Source organism: Mesoplodon mirus (assembly GCF_964341445.2).
Source record: "Mesoplodon mirus genome assembly, chromosome: 17".
Lineage (NCBI taxonomy): Eukaryota > Metazoa > Chordata > Mammalia > Artiodactyla > Ziphiidae > Mesoplodon > Mesoplodon mirus.
Window position 1 is genome coordinate 15,907,723 of NC_138993.1, and position 22,596 is coordinate 15,930,318.

The window sequence follows — 22,596 nt, forward strand, 5'->3', positions numbered from 1 at the left end:
TATACACTACCAAACGTAAAATAGATAGCTAGTGGGAAGCAGCTGCATATCACAGGGAGATCAGCTAGGTGCTCTGTGACCACCTAGAGGGGTGGGATAGGGAGGGTGGGAGGGAGGGAGATGCAAGAGGGAAGAGATGTGGGGATATATGTATATGTATAACTTTGTTATACAGCAGAAACTAACACACCATTGTAAAGCAATTATACTCCAATAAAGATGTTAAAAAAAGAAACTCAACAATAAGAAAACAACCTGATTAAAAAAAAAAAGAAATAAGGTAGATTTATATATAAGAAAAAAATCTCTAAAACATATTGTTAAGTGAAAAAGAAGGATATAGAACAATGTATAGTCTGATCCTATGTATATGGAAAAGGGACACACACACACACATCATGCTTAAACTGTATAATAGATAATGCCTGAAACATACATTTATAAATATTGTATGTACTTAAAATATTTCTGATGATTCGCAAGAAACTGTGAACAATGGTGTACTTCTGAAGAGTGAGACTTTCCATTTTGTATCATTCCAAACGATTTGATTTTTAAAACCATTTTTTAAAAAAACCATTTTTAATGAAAAAAATACATGTTATCTTTTTTTTTTTTAAGGCTTTACAATTTTTCTTGTTTTCTGGTTTAGAACATCTTTCTGCACATTGTGGACTTATCTGATCCCAAGACAGTCTGGAAATTTGTTGAAAATTTCAAGCAGGAACATACCCTCAATGTCCTGGTGAGCTTTGTAAACATAAGTAGGGGATAAATCTCATGCATGTGCATTTCTTGCCTGTGTGGTTGTAGACTGGTGTGTATGTTTGTGGATCTTTATGGTGACACCTTAGTGAGAATCTTTTATGGGGAGGCCTGTTCAGTCATCAGGTTTACTCATTGGAGTCAATCTAACCCTACTGGTTGGATTTGTGGGGAAAGGAAGGGACCATCCACTGGGTCCGGGGGGGAATGGGGAGGTTCCATTTTTTTCACAAAATGATTTACATACTGGTATTCCTGAGCTCCGTAGATTTGGGGATTGCTATATTAAAATTAGAGGCTCAGGGGGAAATTAAATAAAAAGCTTAGTCCGAAAGAACGCCTGCTGCAGACAAGCACCTCTTTTAGTAACACAGTCAGTTGCTCTCCAGAGAGAGCTAGAGGACTCAGGTGGGCTGGTGTCCTTCTCCTCCTCGCATATACTCTGAGCTGAGCTGCGTTTCTACCCACATAGTTTCTAATGTGCTCCGAAATGTTCACTCGGGCTCAGGTCTACTCTTGCGCTGTCCAATATGGCTATGGAGCATTTGAAATGTAGCTAGTCCAAATTGAGATGTGCCACCAGTGTACAAATCTGCCGATGTTGAAGACTTAGTGTGAAAAATAGAGTAAACTAACATTTTTATATTGATTACATTTTGAAATGATACTCTTTTGGATATATTGAGTTAAATAAAATATTAAAATCAATTTTACCTGTTTCTTTTTACCTTTTTAATGTGGCCACTTTCTAGAAAACTTAAAATTATATATTTCTACTGGACAGCACTGGTCTAGACGAATTCCTGGGGCACTTTGTCATGAATTAGGTTGCCTGGTCATCGGAGGTCTCTGCACAGTCCCGTGGCTGAGCCTGCTGCACAAATGGCATTTTCCAGGACGGGGTTGGAGTGAAGGAACAGTTGAGCAGAACTGTTGTCGTCACATGAATGTGGGACCAGTGGTGGTGGTGGAACTGGGGGTTTGGGAACGGGTCCTTTGGCCCTATTTTCCTTTATTTTGAAACGGGAACTGTACTTTCTAGATCAATAATGCAGGTTGCATGGTCAATGAGAGAGAGCTCACGGAAGATGGACTTGAAAAAAACTTCGCTACCAACACTCTGGGTAAGTGTAAGCCGTTTTCTTCTTTGCTTTTAGCAAAATAAACGTAGACATAAATGATACCGTAGAAGGATCAGAAAAACATTGATCTACTTTTTGGGTTCTTGGTCCTTGGCCTGATTGCATTTACTTTAAATTTATCCTTCACTGCATTATTATTTCTTCATAAAACACTCTTTTCATGTTTTTCATAATATGAGTTAGTGCCAGAAATACTTAGCATTGTTAAAGTTTTTTTTTTCTAGGAAGCTCAAGGCTCACTATAGACATGACTTTGGTGAGAAGAGCAAAGGTCATCTTAGGTGGAAAGTGCAAACATGAAAACTGTAGCCAAGGGAACTTCCAGCCAGGGCTGAGAAAGGTGCAACCACGAGACCAGAAGATGGGCCAAGAAGGGCACTCACCTGGAACGCAGGACCCCTGGGTTCCGGTTCCTGCTCTGTAATAACAGGCCGACTCATTTTGTGCCAGGCCAGTGATTCTCAAAGTAGGGTTCCTGGGCCAGCAGGGTTCACCGGGCAGCTGGGTAGAAACGCACATTCTTGGGCTTCACCCCCAGCTCTACTAAATCCCAAACTAGGATGGGGCTGAGAAATCTGTGTTTTAACAAGCCCTCCAGATTATTCTGATGCACACTAAAGTTTGAAAACCAGTGTACCAGGATTTTAACCTCTTTGGATTTTCTCCATCTCGAACCAAGGGGTCTGGAGTACAGATCTTCCTCAACTTATGTTGGGGTTAGGTCCCAGTCAACCCATCATAAGTTGATCATATAGTAAATTGATTTCGCATTTAATCCACCTAACCTACCGAATATCGTAGCTTAGCTCAGCCTACCTTAAACGTGCTCAGAACACTTACATTAGCCTACAGTTGGGCAAAATCATCTAACACAAAGCCTAATTTATAATGAAGTATTGAATATGTCATGTAATTTATTGAATACTGTCCTGAAAGTGAGAAACAAAACGGTTGTCTGGGTCCAGAATGGCTGTAAGTGTGAGGGTTCTTCGCTCTTGTGATCACCTGGCTGACTGGAAGCTGCGGCTCACTGCCCTGCATCCCGAGAGAGCGTCATACCGCACATCACCACCCCCAGGAAAGGTTCAAAATCCAAAATTTGAAGTGCGACTTCTACCTAATGTGTATCGCTTTCGCACCATCATAAGTCAAAAAATCGTAATTCAAACCATCATAAGTCAGGGACCAACTGTAGACTATTTCGGTGCCTTTTAACTCGGAGATGCAATGAATCTAAGATTCTCCCCAGTGACTATACCACTTCCTCATAGGAAGTGAAGCTTTTAATAAGGCACTTTAATTCATCCTAAGTCACAAGATGCATGGCGGGGGTTCCTGTGTTTGTCGTTGAAGGTGTCCATTAAATAGTAACCCTCTTCCCAGCCAAGAACTGAACAATTTGAGGAGTAAGACCGTGGAGGAAAGCCCCGAATCCCTGTTGTTACAGATAAGGCTGGTTGAAGGGTGTGGCGCCCGTGAGAGCCAAATGGCTTCCTTGATGCTAAAGCCCAGAGTTAACCAGCCTCACTTGCTTTGTGGCATCTGGCTGGCCTCAGACAGACACCACCAACCCCTCCCAGGAGGAGGAAGACGTGGGGGGCAGAGCTCAGCAGGCCCAGGTGACTGCTCCTAAACTGACTCCGTTTTTAAAGTGGTCCCCGTCCTCGCAGTGGAGAGAGGGAGGGGCTGAGGGAGGCTGTTCGTTGTTCTCCCTCCAGGAGAAAGAGAGCATCTGGAGCGGGGAAGAACCTTTCTCCCCGGCCCTGAGGTTGCATTTATTTCTTCTTAAACAAATCCCCGGGAGCTTGCTATGAAACGCTGCAGGTTTAGTACAAAATATTCCCAGTGTTCGCTTTGTTCCAAATGTGGTATCCCTGCCCAAAGTACCCAAAGTACGCAAATGTGGGGTCATGCCGGGGTTTGCCTCCTAACTCTCCTGGACGGCAAGGACTCCTAGGGTCCTAGCAGCTGGCCTCCCAGGTGGCTGCTCTCCAGGACCAGCTCTGTGATTTGAAGGGCCCAGTGCCAAACAAACATAGGGGGCCCCTGTATTCAAAAAGTGCAGGACCCTGTGGGGTTGCACAGGATGAAGCCCGCTCTGCTGCTTCCCCACCCGCCCATCCACCACCCAGCTAAATTCTACTGGGTGTGTGCTGCATGCTGGGCACTCGTGGGTGGCGTACGTATATATGGCACTGAACCCACGTGACCACCCTATGATGGAAGTATTCCTGCCTGTACGTTACAGATGAAAACACTAGACTGAGAGAGCTTGCATAACTTGCCCAAGGTCAAGTGGAGGAGCCAGAATTTGAACCCAAGTCTGTCTGCCTCCAGAGCCCATGTGCATAACCAAGATGAGTTCTACCAGCCCCCAGCCTCTCCTCCCTCAGACCCATCACTGCGTTATCGTGAGATAAGTTCTAAAGGGAGGCTGGGAGGGGAGTGACCAGCCATGCCAGGAGAAGCATGGCCCAGGGCTGGGGGCACTGCTTAGAGGGCCTCCTGGGAATCTGCATTGATTGAGAATGTGGGGCAGATCTGATAGACTCTAAGGGAACTGCCTTTTTTTTTTTTTTTGCCACGCCGCAAGACTTGCTGGATCTTAGTTCCCCCACCAGGGACTGAACCCAGGCCACCGCAGTGAAAGCGCAGAGTCCTAACCACTGGACGACCAGGGAATTCCCTTTTTTAAAAATTTTATTTTATTATTTATCATTGTTTGCTTTTGCTTTTGCCTTTTTGATTATACAGCTAATTATGTTGTACTTTTGTTATGGATCCGGTCTGCTTCTAAGGACCTTGATATCTTTCATTTTCATTTCCTACCCATGTTAGAAACATTTTATTGATCTTCCCAACCTCTCTGAGAAGCATAGTAATTCTCATGCTTAATATTTATTCATCCTCTCCAGAGGGGAAGACGTAGTCCAGTACACAGAAGCAAGTCAGTGACAGAGAGGGCAGCTTGATGTGCTTCTGCTTTACAGATGAGGAGATACAGAGGGGTTCAAATATTGTCATTCTGAAGCAGGTCCGGAGCCAGACAAACAGCCCATACCTCTGTCTGAGTCCTAGGAAACTGCTGGCTGCCTTTCTAATATGAAACATGTTTTCATGGCCTGATTATGTAACACAGGTTAGGTGGTTTTCTATTTTCTAAGATTCAGTTTGGCCTCTAGAAATACTTCCAATCCCCAGCCAAACATCAGTAGATTCCTGATACTCTGAAGACAGGACACAATAGGATTTTCAGAATTTATCACCAGATCCTAAGAGTTCGGGAGGTGGTGGATTAGTGAAATACTGTCAGAGCCCATGGCTGCATGTGGCTCTTTGTGAAGACATCACAGTCTGTGAATCAGATAAAGTTTGGAAATCATTCTCCCTCTCCTTTTGCGGGGATGGGTGGGGCATGGAGAGGTGTTCATAGTTTACTCTCCTAGGGACAAAAATGAGCTGCCCCAGGGTAGATTTGTGGGGAGACGAAGTGTGGAGGTAAAGTGATCTCATGAGACAGATGCTGTTTGGTTGCTGTTCTTGCCCCTGTGTTTCGGGTCTTCTCAAACCATATCCATTTTGCCTGTTGGCGTTCAGTGGCATTCAGAGTCCGTGAGGAGTGAAGACGGATGTGTGGGGGGTGGTGGGTAGGGGCGCAGTGCTTCGCTGAGTGCTGTGCTGGCAGCTGGCCACAGCCCGAGCATCAGCCGATCACAACTCTCCCCCGCATCTCAGCCCCTCTCACCCACGGCACACGAGACAAGGATGCCATCCACCTCCTCCGAGACAGCTGTGTCATCAGTTAATTGACTGTAATAAACAGGCAGTGGTGCCTTAGATCTTTGGCAGAAGGTGGGAAAGTTCAGCTGAGGTCACTTTGGAAGGACATACGTACATCAGTGTACGGTACATGTTCTCTCCCTTCACATTCTGTTATTTGGAGCTTTCTGCTCACCGGCATAGCTCCACACCCGATGGTAACTGCTGTTTAAAGCAGGGACCCAGGGTCCAGAAACACCTTAATAATAATAATAGTAATAATAATGGCACGCACTGAACACTTTCCATGCGCCAGGGGCTCCACTAAGTGTTTTTCTTGGACTATCTCGTTCAATTCTCATAACAACTTTATGGATTTCATAAACAAGGAAACAGGATTAGAAGTAGTTTGAAACCAGAGTCTGAGTGACTCACCTTCCTAAATAAAGGACAACAAAATTACAGTTGGTCCATTTTTGCTATAGGCTTGTATCTGTCATCTCTTGCTACATAACAAACAACCCCCAAATCTCTTAGGCATACAATAAATAAGCATGTATTTCTTGTTGACTCTTATGCAGGTCTGCTGGTTGGGCTAATATCAGCTGAGCTCAGTAGGGTATCTCTAAGCAGCAAGTTGGGTCTGCATCATGTTCCAAACTCTTGCATCCTCCTTGGACCATTAGGCTGGCCAGAGTATGTTCCAGTGGCAATAGCAGAAGCCCAAGTGTGCAAGCACATTGCAAGCCCCTGCTTGCTTCAGATCTGCTAACGTCCAGCTGACCAATGCAAGTCATTTCACAGAGCCCAAAATCAAGAGTCAGGGAAACATAGTCCTCCCAGGAAACTGGGGAAGAGAGGGTGAATATTGTCAAACAGTAATCTATGACAAGGGTCTATTTTATTACATTCTACGTCTTTGGAAATGGGTCATCTGAGTTTGATGTGGTAACTGTTAACCCCAAATAGTTAATGAGCAAAATATCTTGTTTTTTGTATGATTCTGTTTATATAACATTCTGGAAAAGGCAAAGCTATGGGGACTGAGAACAGGTCAGTGGTTGCTGGTGGTTAGGGGTGGGAGGAGGGTGTGACCACAAAGGTAGTAGGTGACTGTGAGGGAATATTTGGGGTGACGGAACGGTTGTGAATCACACCACAATCTAATGCATAGAGTTACCCAATTGTATGCATTTGCAAGAGCTCATAGAGCTGCACACACACACACACACACACACACAGAATTTTACTGGATGTAAAACTATATAAGAAAAAGCAAAAAGATAGGAAAGTATCATAGCTCTCAGCACAGTGAGTCTGTTTCTTGGTGAGAAGCCGACTATTTACTATGACTGATTTGAGGCGCCCTCGTCAAATCAGTGCACTCCTAGAAGGGGAACTGGCTTCCCTCCAGCCTAGAGCACAGGTCACCCTGCTCACGCCTGATAATAATAGGTGCTAAAGAGCATCAGTTGGTGAGGAGTAAACGTAGAGGCACCTTCTGTGCTGTGCAGAGGCCAGAGGAAGTCCTTCCACTATTCCAGGGATAGTGGAATGCGCAAAGGCTGTGGATGGAGATATGGCAGTCTTGCTGTCCAGGAGAGTCTTGGGGTGAGGGAAGGTGACCCCATGAGGAACCCTTGACTGGAGCCAGAGTTCATGATTTCTGTGAGCCCACCTGGTTCTGGGTAAAATTGGAAAGCAGGCAGTAGTCACAAAAGAAAAGGTGATCAGCCAGCCTCAGTGTCTCATTGGCCTTCCCATCATTCCTCAGGGACCCCATCGTTGTCCTAGAATTTTCTCTGCACCACCTCTCCCCTAAGAAGCCCCTGAGATGCAGGGAGAGAGGAAGATGCAGGAGGAGGGAGAGGGAGAGAGGGCTGCTGTCCAGCTACATCAGAGGGCTCCCTTAGGTGTCCTTCTCCTGTTTTGAAATCTGGCCCCAAGGTGCCCAAGCCCCTCTGATCTCTTCAAACGACTGAACGAATGGACGCTGGAGTATTATCAGGGCCCCAGCAAAACCAGTATGGCTTCAGCAGCATCCCACATTCTACACCATTCCCAGTTCCCTTCCTCACGCCTCCTCTGTTGCTTCCCTGCAAACATTTTGTCTCCTTTCTCTCATTCCCTTGGGCTACACTCCTTTCTGGGTCCCAGCTCACAGCTCAGTAAATCAAGGATCTGTGCTCATCTTAGCAGGTGCCATCTTAGGACTTTGTGGTGGGGGCAGGGTAGGGAGGTGGTGTTTATTCAGGATCGCTTTTTTCTAATCGTGAGACAAATGTGTCTTCTTTTAGAAAATAGGGAAATAAAAGTATCCAAGAGAAACCAAAACTCTCCTGTAATTCCATCATTAAGATAAAACCATCATTAACATGGGTCTATTTTTTCCAGCCTTTTTCTATGTGTGTCCCCTACTCCGAGGAGGGGCCACAGTGTGTGTACCACTCTGAGTCTTGTGTTTTTCCAGGTAGCATTATATTATAAATGTTTTCTCATGTCATTAAACATCCTTTAAAATGTTACTTCTATTGAGAATATATTCTATTGTATGAATGTGCTATAATTTAGTATGTTTATCCCCTATTGTGGGATATTTAGCTTGTTTCCAACTTCTCACTATTGAAAATGATTCCACCATGAGTGCTTTTGTTCATACATTTTTGTGTGAATCTTTGGTTATTGCCTTAGGATGGATTCCTAGGAGTGAAATTACAGACACCTAGTTTGTGACCATTTTTGAGACCTTTGACCAAATTGCCAAATACATTATACATGAACCAAATTGCCCGCCAGAAAAATTGGAGCAATTTGTATTCCCACCTCAGCATTTATCTCTCCCTATCCCAACAAACTCTGGGTCCCACCCATCATCCCCAAAAGAATGATCTTTGCAAAAGTGATAGATGAAATCTGGCATCTTACTTTTCTTTGCATTGCTTTGGTTACTAGTGATATTGAACTTGGCGATGGTGGTTATTTATTGGCCATTTGTATTTCTTTTGGGAGTTGCCTGTTCATGTCCTTTGCCCATTTTTCAATTGTGATCATCGTCTTTTAAACTGTTGGTTTATAAGCCTTCTTTGGCACATTTATCACAAGTGCCTTCCTCCCTGACCCCCCGCCCCAACCAGTTTAGCAAATTACTTTTTAATTCTGTTTTTGGTGCTTTGGTTGGTCACACACAAGTTTAAATTTTCTATGTAGTCAGGCTGTATATTTATTATTAAGACTGATTTATTCATTTTTATGGTTAAAAAAAAATCCTGGTTACTCTAAATACTTGTTTTTTTCCCCCTATTTTCTTACAACATTTTCTCTTATTTAGTGTTTTCGTCCACTGGAAGTTATGTGGGTATTAGGTCGGTAAGGACCCTTTTCTCCTCTCTCTTTCTCTCTTTCTTCTCACGCTTTTTAATAAGCAGTGCCACAGCTCTGCTTATATACTGCGTAACCTTTCCTTTCTTTTGAGTTGTGATGCCCTCTCCCTCATGTACCAAATTCTCACTAAGCTGCCGCTCTTTCCAAGCTCCAGTCCGTTCCACTGATCCAGTCATTATTGTCACGACTGCACTATTCTCGTTACTCACATACATTTTAATACCTTCTAGGGCAAGCCCTAGCTCATCACTCCTCTCCTTCTCGAGACATTTTCACCCAGAGGGCTGATAGATTGGGGGTGAGGAGGCCAGACTTCAGGCACCAGGGGAGACTGGTGGGGTCTGGAGCTCCTGAAGCTACAAGGTAGGACCCCTCGGCCCCCAGAAGGGCTTTGGAGCCCTGGGTGAGGCTCTTGGTCTAAAACTGCACTGGGGCGGGGGGGCCCTGTGCAGCCCTCCTAAGGGCAGAATGGATAAACCCAAAGGTCAGAGATCATCTGCCCCTTGGCTTTGGTTTTCTGCCAGCCGTTGAGGCTGCTTTGGATGAGGCAGAAACACCTTCCAGAGCTGAGCCCCTGGGCCACGATGGGCCTCCCCACCTGCCTGCCCGCCACTCCGGGGTGGGGTCTGAGCCACTGCAGTGCCCGACCAGGCGAGCTCTCTCGGGGCCCCGTGGGGACCACGCCCCCTGTTCTCCCAGCCAAGGAGCACTGGCCCCAATTCAGGAAGCCAGTGAGGTGCCCGGCCCCATCCTGGCCCGGGGGCCCAGGACCTTATCGGATGATCTGGCTGGGATTCCGTGGGTGTTTTTAAAGGTGAGCTACTCACAGCAGTTCTACCACATGCCCATTTGGGGAGTTTTGAAAACAAAACCCCAGTTAAGCACCTTCATGCTTTTAATAAGCCGATTCTCCCCCTGCTGTAAAGCAGGCTCTTTCCTTGTGCCCCAGGTGTAGTACCAACAGCCTCCCTCTCGGTTGTGACAGCAAGGAGTGATGCAGTCATCCTGCACCAGAAACACTGGTTTAGCTGTAGCACCCTGAGGTACAGGCCTTGGATGGCCTGGGGAGGACAAGGAAGTGAAAGCATATTCACTTTTGTGGGTTACCTGGAGCCCAAGACAGGTGCCAGAGCTCCCCCCTCTCCTCTCGGGTGGACCCTTCCCACCTCACAGGTAGAGCTCACAGGTGTCCATGCCCACATTTAAACAATGCTCTCCGGCTGCTCACAGCTGCAGCCACCCTTGAGTGAGCCCTCCCACCCCCAGGCTCTTTGCACAGACTGAGCTCCACGCCTGGACACCCTCCTTCCGTCCCTACCCTCTCCTAGCACCCTGCCAGCTTAGTCCTGCCTCTCTCGCCTCTAAATCTTAGCTCAGGTGTCACCTCACTGCTCACTCGGCCCCAATGCCACCGCCACCCCATCCCATGTGCTCAGAACAGTCTCTTCTGCACAGCACTGACCTCACTGTGGGTGTAGGTTCATTACATAATAACCTGTTAATGCCTAGTGAACACCCTGCAGTCAGGGAGTTCTCACAGTATCCCTAGTATTTAGCACTGGGTCTGGCATTAGCAAGTGGAACTGGAAGCGGGGGAAGTTGAGGTTGGGGGCAAAGGGAACGACCTGACTCATCCTCACCGCTGTCTGACCCCAAACCAGGAGTAAATACCCACGAGAAACTGATGACTCTAATGCCTCTTAATGCCTCATTTTCTCTGGGACTCTGTGCTCCCAGCTTCCCCAGGTAATATGACCTTTGAAATGGTCTCTATATAATTTGTAAAGTCAGCGTGTGAGGCCCCTAGGCTCGCTATGGGATGTTTGTGTTATTGTACCCATGGGAGAGGTACCAAATAGTATTCATCACACAACTGTCTGCTCCTTTAGAATCTACACCAGTAACCTCCCAGGGGTAGAGGGACAGTCATTTTCTCCGGCAGATAGTACAGTTGGTAGGAGCATATACCCAAACACACCCAACTTGGTAACCAAAGTGGCTTTATTTCAAGCTGGCTGTGAAGGTTTCTTAATAGAAACTCCAATCAGTTCTCCTGTGCTAAATGTAAACACTGCAGTAGATTTTTCTCATCAAACAATACTTTTAATGCTACTGAAATATATCATACCCATGATATGGTATGATTTCAGGAGCACCATGAGTTTAATATTCGGATGGAAGTGTGGTTTCAGGAGTGCTTTAAGAGTACCCCGCACCCCTCCTTCAGCATTACCCAGCTCGACACAGTGTAACATCCCTTCCTAATGAGCTTATAGAGAGAGGTTGGCTTCAAGTCACGTGCCCATGTCATAAAGGTCCTTGTTGCCGTATTTAGAAGACTGTGTCCAACATAAATTCTGCACCCAAATCTCTTTCTCATAATGAACCTCCATCGACATAATGAGTTCCTTGGAAGGAAGGCATTGTGTAAATTAAAAATACTAATGAGTCATAATGATAATGAGTTATTTTCCTTATTACTGGGAGCAGAACTCAGTTTGGGCACATTATCCTGTGGCTGAAGGTGTCTTCCCTACACCCAGACCTGCCCTCCTCCAGGAGCCCAGACTAAAATAGGTTCTCTTTTTTTTTTTCTCTCCTCATCAAAGCTCTGAATCCCCCAAATGTCCCTGATCTTAGCTAGTCAGTCTTGGAGGAGTGGAAGTTACTAAACTGGTTCACACTAAGATAGGAATGACCCGAAGGCACCCATAGCTGTTTCCAGCAGCGTACTGCTTGCACCTTTCCAAGGATATTCCTATTAGCTGGTAAGCACAGGTGAGCTGGTGGATTTTCTAGCTAAGACCAAGCCCAGTGTCTTAGGGATTGTCTGGTTACAAGGAACAGGAACCCACTCAAGCCAACTAAACAAAACTGATTTACTGGGCGGGAGGCAAGGGCAGCCTTCACAGAACTTAGCGGCAGAGGCACAGCTGGGCTTTGGGAGCGTCAGGGACAGGACAGGAGAGCGTGAGGAACTGGGGTGAACTTTTCCTGTTTCTCTGGGACCCTTGTCCACAGACTCTATCCCAGCTCTCCTGTCTCTGCAGGATGCTTTTCCGTGCACATGGGCCAAATATGGCGGCCGCTGAGTCAAGGGTCCCGTGCCCATGCTCTTGCAGGGAGGGTTCGACTGGCACAGCTTGGCTCAGGTGTCACCCCTAACTCAGTCTCCTCTGCCCATGGGGTCGAGGTTGCTTGGCTCAAACACAGTGCCTGGCCCAGGGTCATGCCTCGGTTACGTGTTGTTACAGGATGCAGGGCCCAGCCCTAAGGGGAGGGGAGGGGGCACATCTCCAGAAGAAGTCTACCACACCAGGCTGAGGAGTTTTCTGCTGAATTTGGTTGGGCGCCTGGAGTGTTGAAGGGCTTTGGGGCAGGAGAGTGGCATTGGTGCCCGTGTGAACAGCAGGCCCGTGGTAGGATCTGTGAGCTGGGAGATAGTACATAGCTGGTGCCATGTTCATCCTAAAGGAGCAGTGCCTTGCAGACAATGGGATTCATTCCTACTTCCTTGGCACCGGAGTTGGTTAGGACTCTGTGGTTGAATGACTCAAGAAAAGGGAGATTTGCCATGTTTTCCATTCTGTGTGGACTTGCTGGGAACTTGGAAAAGTCACAGAACCTCTCTGGGATTCTCTTAATTCCAATTCTTTTAATTAAAATAATAATAATAATATATATAAATATACACATACATACTACTTATATATTTTTATGTTATTAATTTAGCAGATTCTTTTAAAAGATCTTATTGGCTTTATTCAGAGATTCCTAAATTGGGGAACATCAATCTAGCAATAGATAGGAGCCTCAAAGGACTGTACAAGGCAAGAAGTTTCATAGGCAGAACGGAGCAGGAACAAGGAGGTTATACTGGGCATGTAGCAGATTCTTCCTGTGTTTCTCTTTGCTGGCCTGAAAAGATGCTGAGGGTACACAGGAAAGGCCTCAGAAAGCTGGCTAGGAGGCTGGAGGATTATAAATCACTTGTGGCTGGAAAGAGAGAGGCTTCATCTCCTTCTCAAGGAGAAGAAATGCTTGCTGTGTGTGAAGAGCAACATATGTGCTTTGAAATGATAAAGCTGGGGACCTAGGAGGCCAAAAGCATATAGAAGCACACGATGGCTCAGATCTGCTGCGGGGGGGTGGGGGACCCAGAGAGCAGGATGGGAGAGGCCTGTTTTGTGGATTTGGAATGCGGGAGATTTTTTTTTTTTTAAAGATAGAAAGGGCCCTGAAGGCCTGCTGCTAACAGTTTCTCCAGGAGTTTTAAAAAATCACCTACCACCTGGCTGTGCCCTACAGGTGAGTGTATTTGGTAGGGATGAATGGCCCAGCTAGTCTTCCTGCCGGTGACTCTGTTAGCATCTAAATTGATACCCGTAGGGTATATTCTCGCAGAGGATGAAGCAGAAAACAAAACACACCACCGTCTCCTGGGTCGGGGGAGAGGCGCAGAGGGGCTACCCCAGCTCTCATCCATCTCGGAGGAGCGCCCCCCGCCAGTGGGGTGAGCGAGTCCGGCCCTTGGCCCATCCCGGGCCTCTGGAGGAGGGGTGCCGGCCTGTGGTGTGGAACCTGCTTCCAGCTTTCATTTCCTTTACGCCAAGGAGTCGTTTATGACAATCCGTCATGGCAGGCTGATGGGGCTGATAGCTTTTGGCAGAAGTCCTTTCTACTTCTCGCAAATTAAATCACAGAGAAAGTCACCAGCAGTGAATGCAAGGAAAGTGTTCAAGGCCACTGCACGGAGGCCAACAGCTGTCAGAGACCCAGTATTTGCCAGACTTTAAAAATCCATGAATACTAACGAGGCTGGCACCTTCCACGACAAGCTGGGGTGCAGACACTAAGAACGCTGTGTGGCGTGAAGAGCACAACTCAGAATTGCTAATAATAATAATAGGAATAATAATAATAATGAAATAAAATGGCAACAACCAGTGTGCACAGAGAGCTGTCCAGGCTACGTGCACATTTTCGTTTCACCACAGAACCCTGTGATCCTAGGAGGTGGGCTGTCCAGCTATGGGCTCCCTTTCACAAGTAAAGAAACCAAGGCTGAAATGCTTTGTCGACCTGCCCATGGTCACACCGCTGGTAGGTGCCAGCCAGGACTCAAATCCAGGCTCCCGGCTGCCCCCAGCGCCCTTTCCGTGACACCAGGCTGCTCCGGTGAGCCTGGGTGCAGGGCCAGGCTCAAGGTGGTGGGCAGAGCTGGGCAGGCAGAAACTCTGACGAGTGGCCCCAAAAGAGCCCAGGGCTTTCATTTCAATTCCCCGACCCCCAACCCGTTAACACAAGGCAATATATGTTCATTGTTTGGAAAAAAAAACAAACAGATAAGCATAAGAACATAGAAATAATAATTGCCCACTCAGAGATAAGCATTTTGAACATTTCAGTGCACCGCAATATCATCCTTGCAGATACTTTTTCTTCATTTTGACACATCTTTCCTCACAAAAATGGAATTCTATTCCTCCTGCCATTTTGTAAACGTCTCATTCCATGTACTGTGAATCTCTCTCCATGTCAGATACACTTCAACAATATTTTTCTCATTTCGTTAACAAATGTTAGACATATAGTTTTTATGATTGCAGAAATAACCATAAGGTTATACGCTCATTGTAGAAATATTCAACTTCAAACCATACAGAGATGCCCAGCAAAGGAAGCAAACGCTTTACTTAATCCCACCCTTGGGGCCTAAGCAGTGTTGCTACATTTCACATTTCCTGTTCATGTTTTTCCATGCACACTCTAGACATAATGAACATATGTGTCTATATACATTTTTTTTCCTCTGCCAAGTGGGATCACAGACTGTTGTGTAGTTTGCTTTTTTCCTTCCTCTGGCGTGGACGTTTTATTGTCTCGGTTCCTGAGGTTCTAAGGCATCTTTGTTCCAATCCTGGGGAAAGGAAAGCCCATGAGGCTGGAAAAGGGACAGGATAGTGGGTAGTAGCAACACAGGGCGGGTTCCAGCGATCGGACTAGAAACCCTCCGAGAGGAGGGGACCGCAGCTCAGGCAGCCTCTTGCCGCTCACCCGGAGGATGCAGGTAAACAGTGCTACCTCACCACCACCCCGGGGCCACCTGAGAGGGGGGGTCCCGCGGCACCAGATGGCCCCACGTCCCCTCATGAACGCTCTGTGCCTCCCCCAGGTGTGTATGTTCTCACGACTGCCCTGATCCCCGTCTTGGAGAAAGAACACGACCCCAGAGTGGTGAGTTGACTTTGGGGATGTTTTGTAAGTAAATGACTTTGCTCCTGATGGGAAATCAGTGGTCCTACGTTTGTTGCCCCAACTGTCCCGAGGGGGCCATGCTGTCCACGTCCATAGGGGGAGCCAAATTCTGTCCCCTGGGTCCATGGGCCTTCTGTTTGATAATCTGAGATCCAGCAGCAGTGGGCCAGCCCAGACGGTGTCCAGGTGGGTCTAGGGAGGGGCCGGTGAAGCGGGGAGGGATCCAGCTCAAGGTGAGGGTCAGCCTGCGGCTTTGTCCTGAGGACACATGTACTTGAGGGGCTTGTAGGCGTGGCCTGGGATTCCAGAATGCTCACTCTGGCAGTAGAGACTTCCTGGGAGCCGGCTGTCGATCCTGTCCCCCTGCCCCGCTCTCAGGGGCCCTCCACCCCCGCTGCTCCGGCCTCTTGCCTCTTGCCGAGGCTGGGTGGCTGCTGCCCAAACACAACCAACGAGTCCCCAGCCCTCACCGTAGGCTCCTCCCCAGTGCCACCTGAGAGCGGGCAAAGCCTGCAGAACGGGGGGCTCCTGAAGAGCAGGGGCGGCCGGGGAAGGCAGTCAGCGGCGGGTGGGTGGGTGGGTGGGTGCACTTCCTGGAGAACCTGCCACTCAAAGGGGAGGGGACAGGCTGATGGGTTACAGTGACGGAAATCAGAGGAGTCGGGAGGAAGGCAGTTAACGCAAGCTGCATTCTCTCTGCTGTGAGGGCCAGAATAATGACCTCCCCTGATCCGAGAGGTCCAGGTCCTAGATCCTGGCACCTATGAATACGTCACCTTGACGTGGCCAAAGGGGACTCTGCAGCTGTGATTAAGTTAAGGGTATTGAGATGGGAGGGTATCGTGGGTCACCCACGTGGGCCAGTGCAGTCACAAGGGTCCTAAGAAGAGGGCCAGAGTCAGAGGAGACTCGACAGTGGAAGCAGAGGCGGTCAGCATGGTGCAGCCACAAACCAAGGCATGCGAGTGGCCTCTAGAAGCTGGAGAAGGGAAGGAACGGATGCCCCCTAAAACTGCCAGAAGGAATGCAGCTCTGCTGACACCTTGATTTTAGCCCCATAAGACCCATTTCAGACTTCTGACTTGCAGAGCTTCTAGTGGGGGAATTCATCTGCGACTTTATAAGCCACTAAGTTTGTGGTCATTTGTTGCAGTAGCAACAAGAAACCAATATGACGCTGCTTGACAGAGAAGAGGGATGGGAGGGTATTATGAACTTTTCTGTACAAATCTCCATTATGTTTATTGCAGATAACAGTCTCCTCCGGAGGAATGTTGGTTCAGAAACTGAATACCGATGACCTGCAGTCAGAGAGGACCGCGTTCGATGGCACCATGGTCTATGCACAAAACAAAGTGAGTGAGGGGAGTTTCTCAAGGCTGCCACCTGGGTGCTTTTCCAAGGAAGGCGAATTCTGGGATTCACGTTAATTTGGATCTTAGTAATTCCCAGCAGCACCTGAATGTTCCCCAGTGGAGAGAGAACCCTCTTCTCCATCAGGAGCCCGGCCCAGCCCAGCTCTGCCTGGACCAGGGTGGGGCTGGGGGGCTTCAGCTCGCCCCTAGGAAGAGCCACAGAAGCCGCCACCTCTCTTCCCTGGTTTCTTAGACCCACAAAGAGCATGGTGAGAGCCGGTGGCCGCCACAGCAGGAGCCCAGCAGGGGTTCCTTGCCCGGCACGGCTCAGAGGGAATATGGACCCAGGAGGTCACTCCTCTCTCCCTGGGCAGCCCCTGCTCACTGGCTGGACAGATGCCCCTGGAACAATGCTGGGTTTCCGGGCTCCCTTTGAAGGGCATGTGCGTCCAGCTCTGAAAGGAAAGGGCAGGGGTCCAGATCTCATGCCCGATCTTAACAGAAAGTGTAGTCAGGCCGCCATACATCAGCTCATCACAGCTGTTTTTAGAAGCCGGCTGTATACCTTCCACATTTATAGTCCTGGCCCCTCAGCTCGTCACTTGGGTGGGCTCCCTCGTCGTTGGTGAAGCTGCCAGTGCCCACCAGCTGTCCCTCCTGTTGGTGTGGTCTGCCTGTCCGCGCCCCCCCCGCCCCCCGTGCAGCCTGGCTCTGCCGCGCTTTCCCTCACCGAGCCCCAGGCCGGCTCCTGGTGGATGACTTCTCATGACTCGATCCTGACAACTGAAGGAACCATACTTCTTGACAGTTTTTCCAGGGAACATGGGAACAAACCGCGCACTCCGTAAATGAGGCCCAGATGGAGCTCTTTGCAAAGCGTAATCAAACTGCCCTGGGATTGGGCAGTAGTCTCCATGCAGCTGAGGCTTAAGTGGGGGGTACTTGATGATTTGTTAGGGAATTGGCAACAGCTGTGTTCTCTAAGCATCCGCAGTGCGCGTCCTACACTCCAAGGCAGGAGTTCCTTCACATGTCCACGGACACCCGCTCAGTGCCGGCCTGTGCCGGTGGCCAGGGTACACAGTGAGCGGGGCCCAGCAACGAACACGGCAACACAAGCAACTAGGAAAGAGGACCCTCTGGGTGTCATTTCCGGGGGGGGAGGGGAGGGGGAGGCCCCCGGGCAGCGTGCGGCGTTCCCTCATTTCCGGTGCTGGTCTGTCCGCGTCTCAAACGGAGGGGCCGCGACGCAGCCCTGGGTTGTAGCCAGAGCTTGTGGGGTAGAGAGCGGATTCTAGAGCACGGGGGGCGGGCGAGGCAGGGTAGGGGCCGGCTCTGCACGCCCGCAGCCCCCTTGCCCCCACTCCCGTTTGTTCCTCGCCCCCCACCCGCCCCGTCCAGAGGCAGCAGGTGGTCCTGACGGAGCTGTGGGCCCGAGCGCACCCGAACGTCCACTTCTCGTGCATGCATCCCGGCTGGGTCGACACCCCAGGTAGGTCTTTCATTTCCACGGCGCCTGCGTTTCATCTACAGATATCTTGGGCGGCTGCAGGACTGACTCTCCCCCGGAGTGACCTAAAACCAGTATCATGAGGACTAGGAATGGCTTCGGTTCCACTGAGAGGGGCAGGCTGGTCCTCACAGGCGGAGCTGGTGTTAATCTGCCCCGCGCGTGGCGGAGAGAGGGGGCGGCCCTGGGGTGGGGTGCGGCTGGGGGCCCCTCCCTCGGGACGGGGGGAGCCAGTGCACACTGAGTGTCGGAGAGGAACGAACTGAACCGAGAGGGGCGAGGGGGACCGAGGGAAGTCAACGGGAGATGCTGGGAACGTGGGGATAGGCCAGGCCACCTCGCCGCTGCCCGGGTTCCTAGAAGTAGTGATGCACACAGGTAACAGTCCCGAAGGAGACAAGTGGAATTTTCTGGAAGCGCGTTGGAGCAGCAGCGGGGGAGAGCAGAGCTCTCCTCGGGATCTGTCCCTCCCAACTCCGTGGCCTAAATCACGTGGGCTCCGTAGCTCTTTCCTCCTCCCTGAAAAGGGCACCGAAAACAGCAGCACAGCAGCACCCCCAGGACACCTGAGAGCCCAGAGCTGCCCACAGCCGTGTCTGGATACTGACGCGTGTGTCCTCACAGCCCCGCCGCGGTGGGCACTAGCAGCATGCCCGTTTCCAGATGGGGAAACTGAGGCACAGAGGGGCCAGGATGTCCCGGCTGGGCCCGGCCACGGCGTCGTGGGAAGCAGGCTCTCTTGTATACGCGCTGTCATCCTTTCTGAAAGCCGGTTGAGCAGAAGCCTTAACACTTGTATATACATCCTTGGAATTCATTCTAAGAAATCATGAGATGTGGAAAATGAGGTCGCTCCTCACAGCACTCGTGCTACGAGAGGGAGTTAATAACTTACGGAGCACCTGCCTGTGCAGGAAATGTGTTCAGCCCTGAACGCTGCTGGGGAGAAGTGTCTATGGGAAAGGAAAACTGCACTATACCATTAAATGAAGGTATCAGTCCCCCAGACTGTACGTGCCTTAGGGTCTTATTTTTGCTGTACGTGCCTTGGGGTCTTATTTTTGCTGTACGTGCCTTAGGGTCTTATTTTTGCGGTACGTGCCTTAGGGTCTTATTTTTGCTGTACGTGCCTTAGGGTCTTATTTTTGCGGTACGTGCCTTAGGGTCTTATTTTTGCGGTACGTGCCTTAGGGTCTTATTTTTGCGGTACGTGCCTTAGGGTCTTATTTTTGCTGTACGTGCCTTAGGGTCTTATTTTTGCGGTACGTGCCTTAGCGTCTTATATTTGCTACACCCATATCCCCAGGGAAGAAGGCGTATGTTGGTGTCACATAGCATCCCATGGAGACCTGGCTAGGAGAGCTGGCGCAGACCAGCCCTCTGGGGCACGGATCTGAGGACGTCTGGCAGCCTCCTGTTTTAAACGCGGAAGGGGTGTCCTCAGCCAAGCACACCAGGAGGGACTCAGGCCAGGGGTGTCGCGAGAGGGTGGCTTCTTACTTCTTGTCGCTTCCGGATGGGAAACATGCCCAGCCCTGCCTGACCAGGTAGCTCCATCAGGCCGTGGAGGGCAGCCAGCCTGTCATCCTCCCAAGGACATCACCCTGACAGTCCTCGTGTCAACCTGTGTGCTTGCAAAATCTGTGCTCCAAGCCCACCCCCTGGATCCACCATCTGGGTCAAGGTGCAGTTTGCCCTCTATTGTCCACAGGTCACAGGGCAACGACTGGGCCTCTCGGGTGCAGATGGCCCGTCTGGGGACACGGAAGCCCGAGGGAGGGCTGGGCAGGGGCCTGAGCCCATGGACACTTGTCCTCCCCGAGTGCTGTGACGGAAGGATTCAAATTCCTTCTCTTTGCTCATCAGTATTTCCTAATGTTTCCACAATTAGCAAGTACTGTTTCTGTGAAAAGAAAAAAGTTTATTTTTAATATAAAAAATGAGGGCCTTAGATTAGATGATCCTTTCTCTCTCTGAAATCCTGATCTCATTACAGCTTTCAGACGTTGTTTTCTCTGCCTTCTTTTCTTTCCTTGGCTTCACGAGAGAACAGTTTTGTTTCCCAGTGTGCTCACTGTTGGGACAGTGTGTTCCCCGAGGTCTGTGGGCAGGGGGGGCTGGGCCTCCCGTGGTGAGCACGGGGGCCCTGGGGAGGCGACACCAGGAGGGGAACCTCTGTGTAGCCGGGGGTGGGGGGCAGGGGGAGGACGAGTTAGAGGAGCTTTGGCGGAGGAAGAAGCCCCTCCCCTTCTTACTGCTCTCCTCCCTAAAAAGCAGGAAACACTAGTGCAGCCCAAGGAACCATCTGCCAGGATCCTCGGAGAGGTCAGAATCCTTGGCGAGAGATGGTTCACCCAGGAAGCGGGAGTCTGATCCCCTCTCGGCCTCAGTGTGACCCTCCTTTCTTAGGATAGAAAGCGGGGCGGTGCCGGAGATTTTGCTCCCAGGGGACGGGCTGGTCTGGGCGCCCGGGGTCCAGGGGACACAGGACCCAACAGACTCGGGGCTCTGGTGAGCAGCACTTCCCTCCCAGGCCACAGGGTGACACCTCGGGGGCTTTGTGACAAGGCTGTGTGAAATCTGAACAGCCTGGAGGAATGCTGTGTTGAAGTGGGAAGAGGGCAGTCTGGTCCCATTCCATTTCATCGACGTTGTTTTGGCGGTGGAAGAAGCCAAGCGCGGGCAGCGTCCTGGCTTGAGGATGCTGTCCTCACCTCCCTGTCCGTGCCCCCCCTGCCCCTGCAGGTGTGCGGTTGTCGATGCCCGGGTTCCACGCCAGGCTGGGGGCCAGGCTGCGCTCTGAGGCCCAGGGCGCGGACACCGTGCTGTGGCTGGCCCTCGCCCCGAAGGCCACCGTGCAGCCCAGCGGCCGCTTCTTCCAAGGTGACTTCCTCCCTGGGTGTGGAGGCACCCCCGACCCTCCTCTCCGTGCAGCTCGGGTCGGGGAGGGACTGTTCCCCTTCCCCGTGATTGTGCCCGGCCTTCCTTGGCAGGGCGGCTCCTCCGCCTGTCGGGGTGCTTTGTGAAGGGCCTCACCTCTGACTTCGCACCACCCGCTTTTCCCATCCACCTTTCTGAACCCTGGGTCCCTTGAGGATGAAATCCTCGGGTTGTCATCCTTGTTCTGAGTCTTGGGCGAGGCCGGGCCCTGTGGGCACCGCGGAGATGAAAGCTCCCTCTCCGAAGACCCGGGGATGGGAGCTGTCCAAGCATTGGTGCAAAGGGAATGAGTCTCTTCTTTGTGCTTCTGGGGGCCGTTATCTGTTGAGGGTTTGCTCCCAACCTGGGCAGCGTCCCGACGGGCAGCCTGAGAGGAGGCACGCTGAGGGCGGATGCTGGAGGCCAGGGCCTTCCGCTTCTTTCCCCACCACGGATGTGGCCGCCTGAGCCTGAGCCATGGTGGAGCTCTGGTGACCCTGTGGCGGCTGGGGGTGTGGCCGTACCTTCTCCTCTGACCACCACCTGCCGGTTCTCAAACACTCCACACTCCCCAAGCCCAAACCCCACCCCCGCCGGCACCCAGGCCTGAGGACCCTCCCCCCAGCCCGCTGGAGTCCCTCAAAACCCGGCCCGACACCTGTCCTCCCCAACTCGGTCTCTCTTCTGTAGCACCTCATCGTCTGTGGGGACCCTTGAGGGCAGGGCTGGCATCTAACTACGTCCCGTGTGGGCCCCTCCCCGGCAGACGTCCGTGACATGACTGACCCGGGGCCCAAGTGGCGGGCAGGGGCTCATCCATGCTGCCTCGCTGCTCACACCTTTCTTCTTCCCTCTCACCTGTAGACCGGAAACCAGTGCCCACACATTTGCCTCTTGCTAGGACATCGTCCTCACCGGCTGAAGAGGAGAAACTAATTGAAATCCTGGAAGAGCTGGCTCAGAGATTTAAATAGGCCAGGCCAGACCCAACGCGGGGCTGGAACCGCCTCAGAAAATACGGGAAGGTGTGGCCCAGTACACAGGCCCCACGTCTAGATGTCCCCGTAGATTGGCCCATATTCCACTGCTGTGGTCTGAGCTGGCTTCCTCTCCTTCTGCAGTCACAGAAATCAGCCCCGTTCTTTATACAAAGCCTAGTATTGAAGCCTTGACCCACCGTCTCTTCACTGTGGGACCACAGGTGGGTTGCTTACCCTCTGGGGGCCTCATTTTCCCCGTCAGTGGAGATCGTAGTGCTTCCTACCTCAAGGGGTGGTTTTAACGATTCAGTGCACTACTCGTAATGCACTTAGAAGAATGCTTGGTGCATCGTAAAGCCTCGATACATGTTTGTTAGCTATTAACATCAGCATTTAACTGACAAGTGTGCTAAAACTCACGGAAAAAAAAAATCCCCCTAAAGGTTACCCCCTGTAGCAATGAGGAGCCACACAGAATGGGAGCTTTTATTTTAAAATAAATACGACTGGGGCTGGGAACGAGCGAA

General features: G+C 50.3%; 1 protein-coding gene across 7 annotated transcripts in view; it reads left to right on the top strand.

Annotated features, from left to right (window-relative positions):
* The window catches only part of DHRS12 (dehydrogenase/reductase 12), a 35,113-nt gene extending 12,517 nt beyond the window's left edge, over window positions 1–22,596 (top strand). For 3 of the 7 annotated variants that reach the window (XM_082602062.1, XM_082602064.1, XM_082602065.1), the window contains exons 4-9: window positions 653–745; window positions 1,808–1,889; window positions 15,223–15,284; window positions 16,556–16,660; window positions 18,062–18,152; window positions 18,549–19,176. In XM_082602062.1, the coding sequence (XP_082458188.1) occupies window positions 653–745; window positions 1,808–1,889; window positions 15,223–15,284; window positions 16,556–16,660; window positions 18,062–18,152; window positions 18,549–19,003 (888 nt within the window). In that variant the 3' untranslated portion in view covers window positions 19,004–19,176. The other 4 variants (XM_082602068.1, XM_082602066.1, XM_082602067.1 and 1 more) reach the window with 4 other exon arrangements.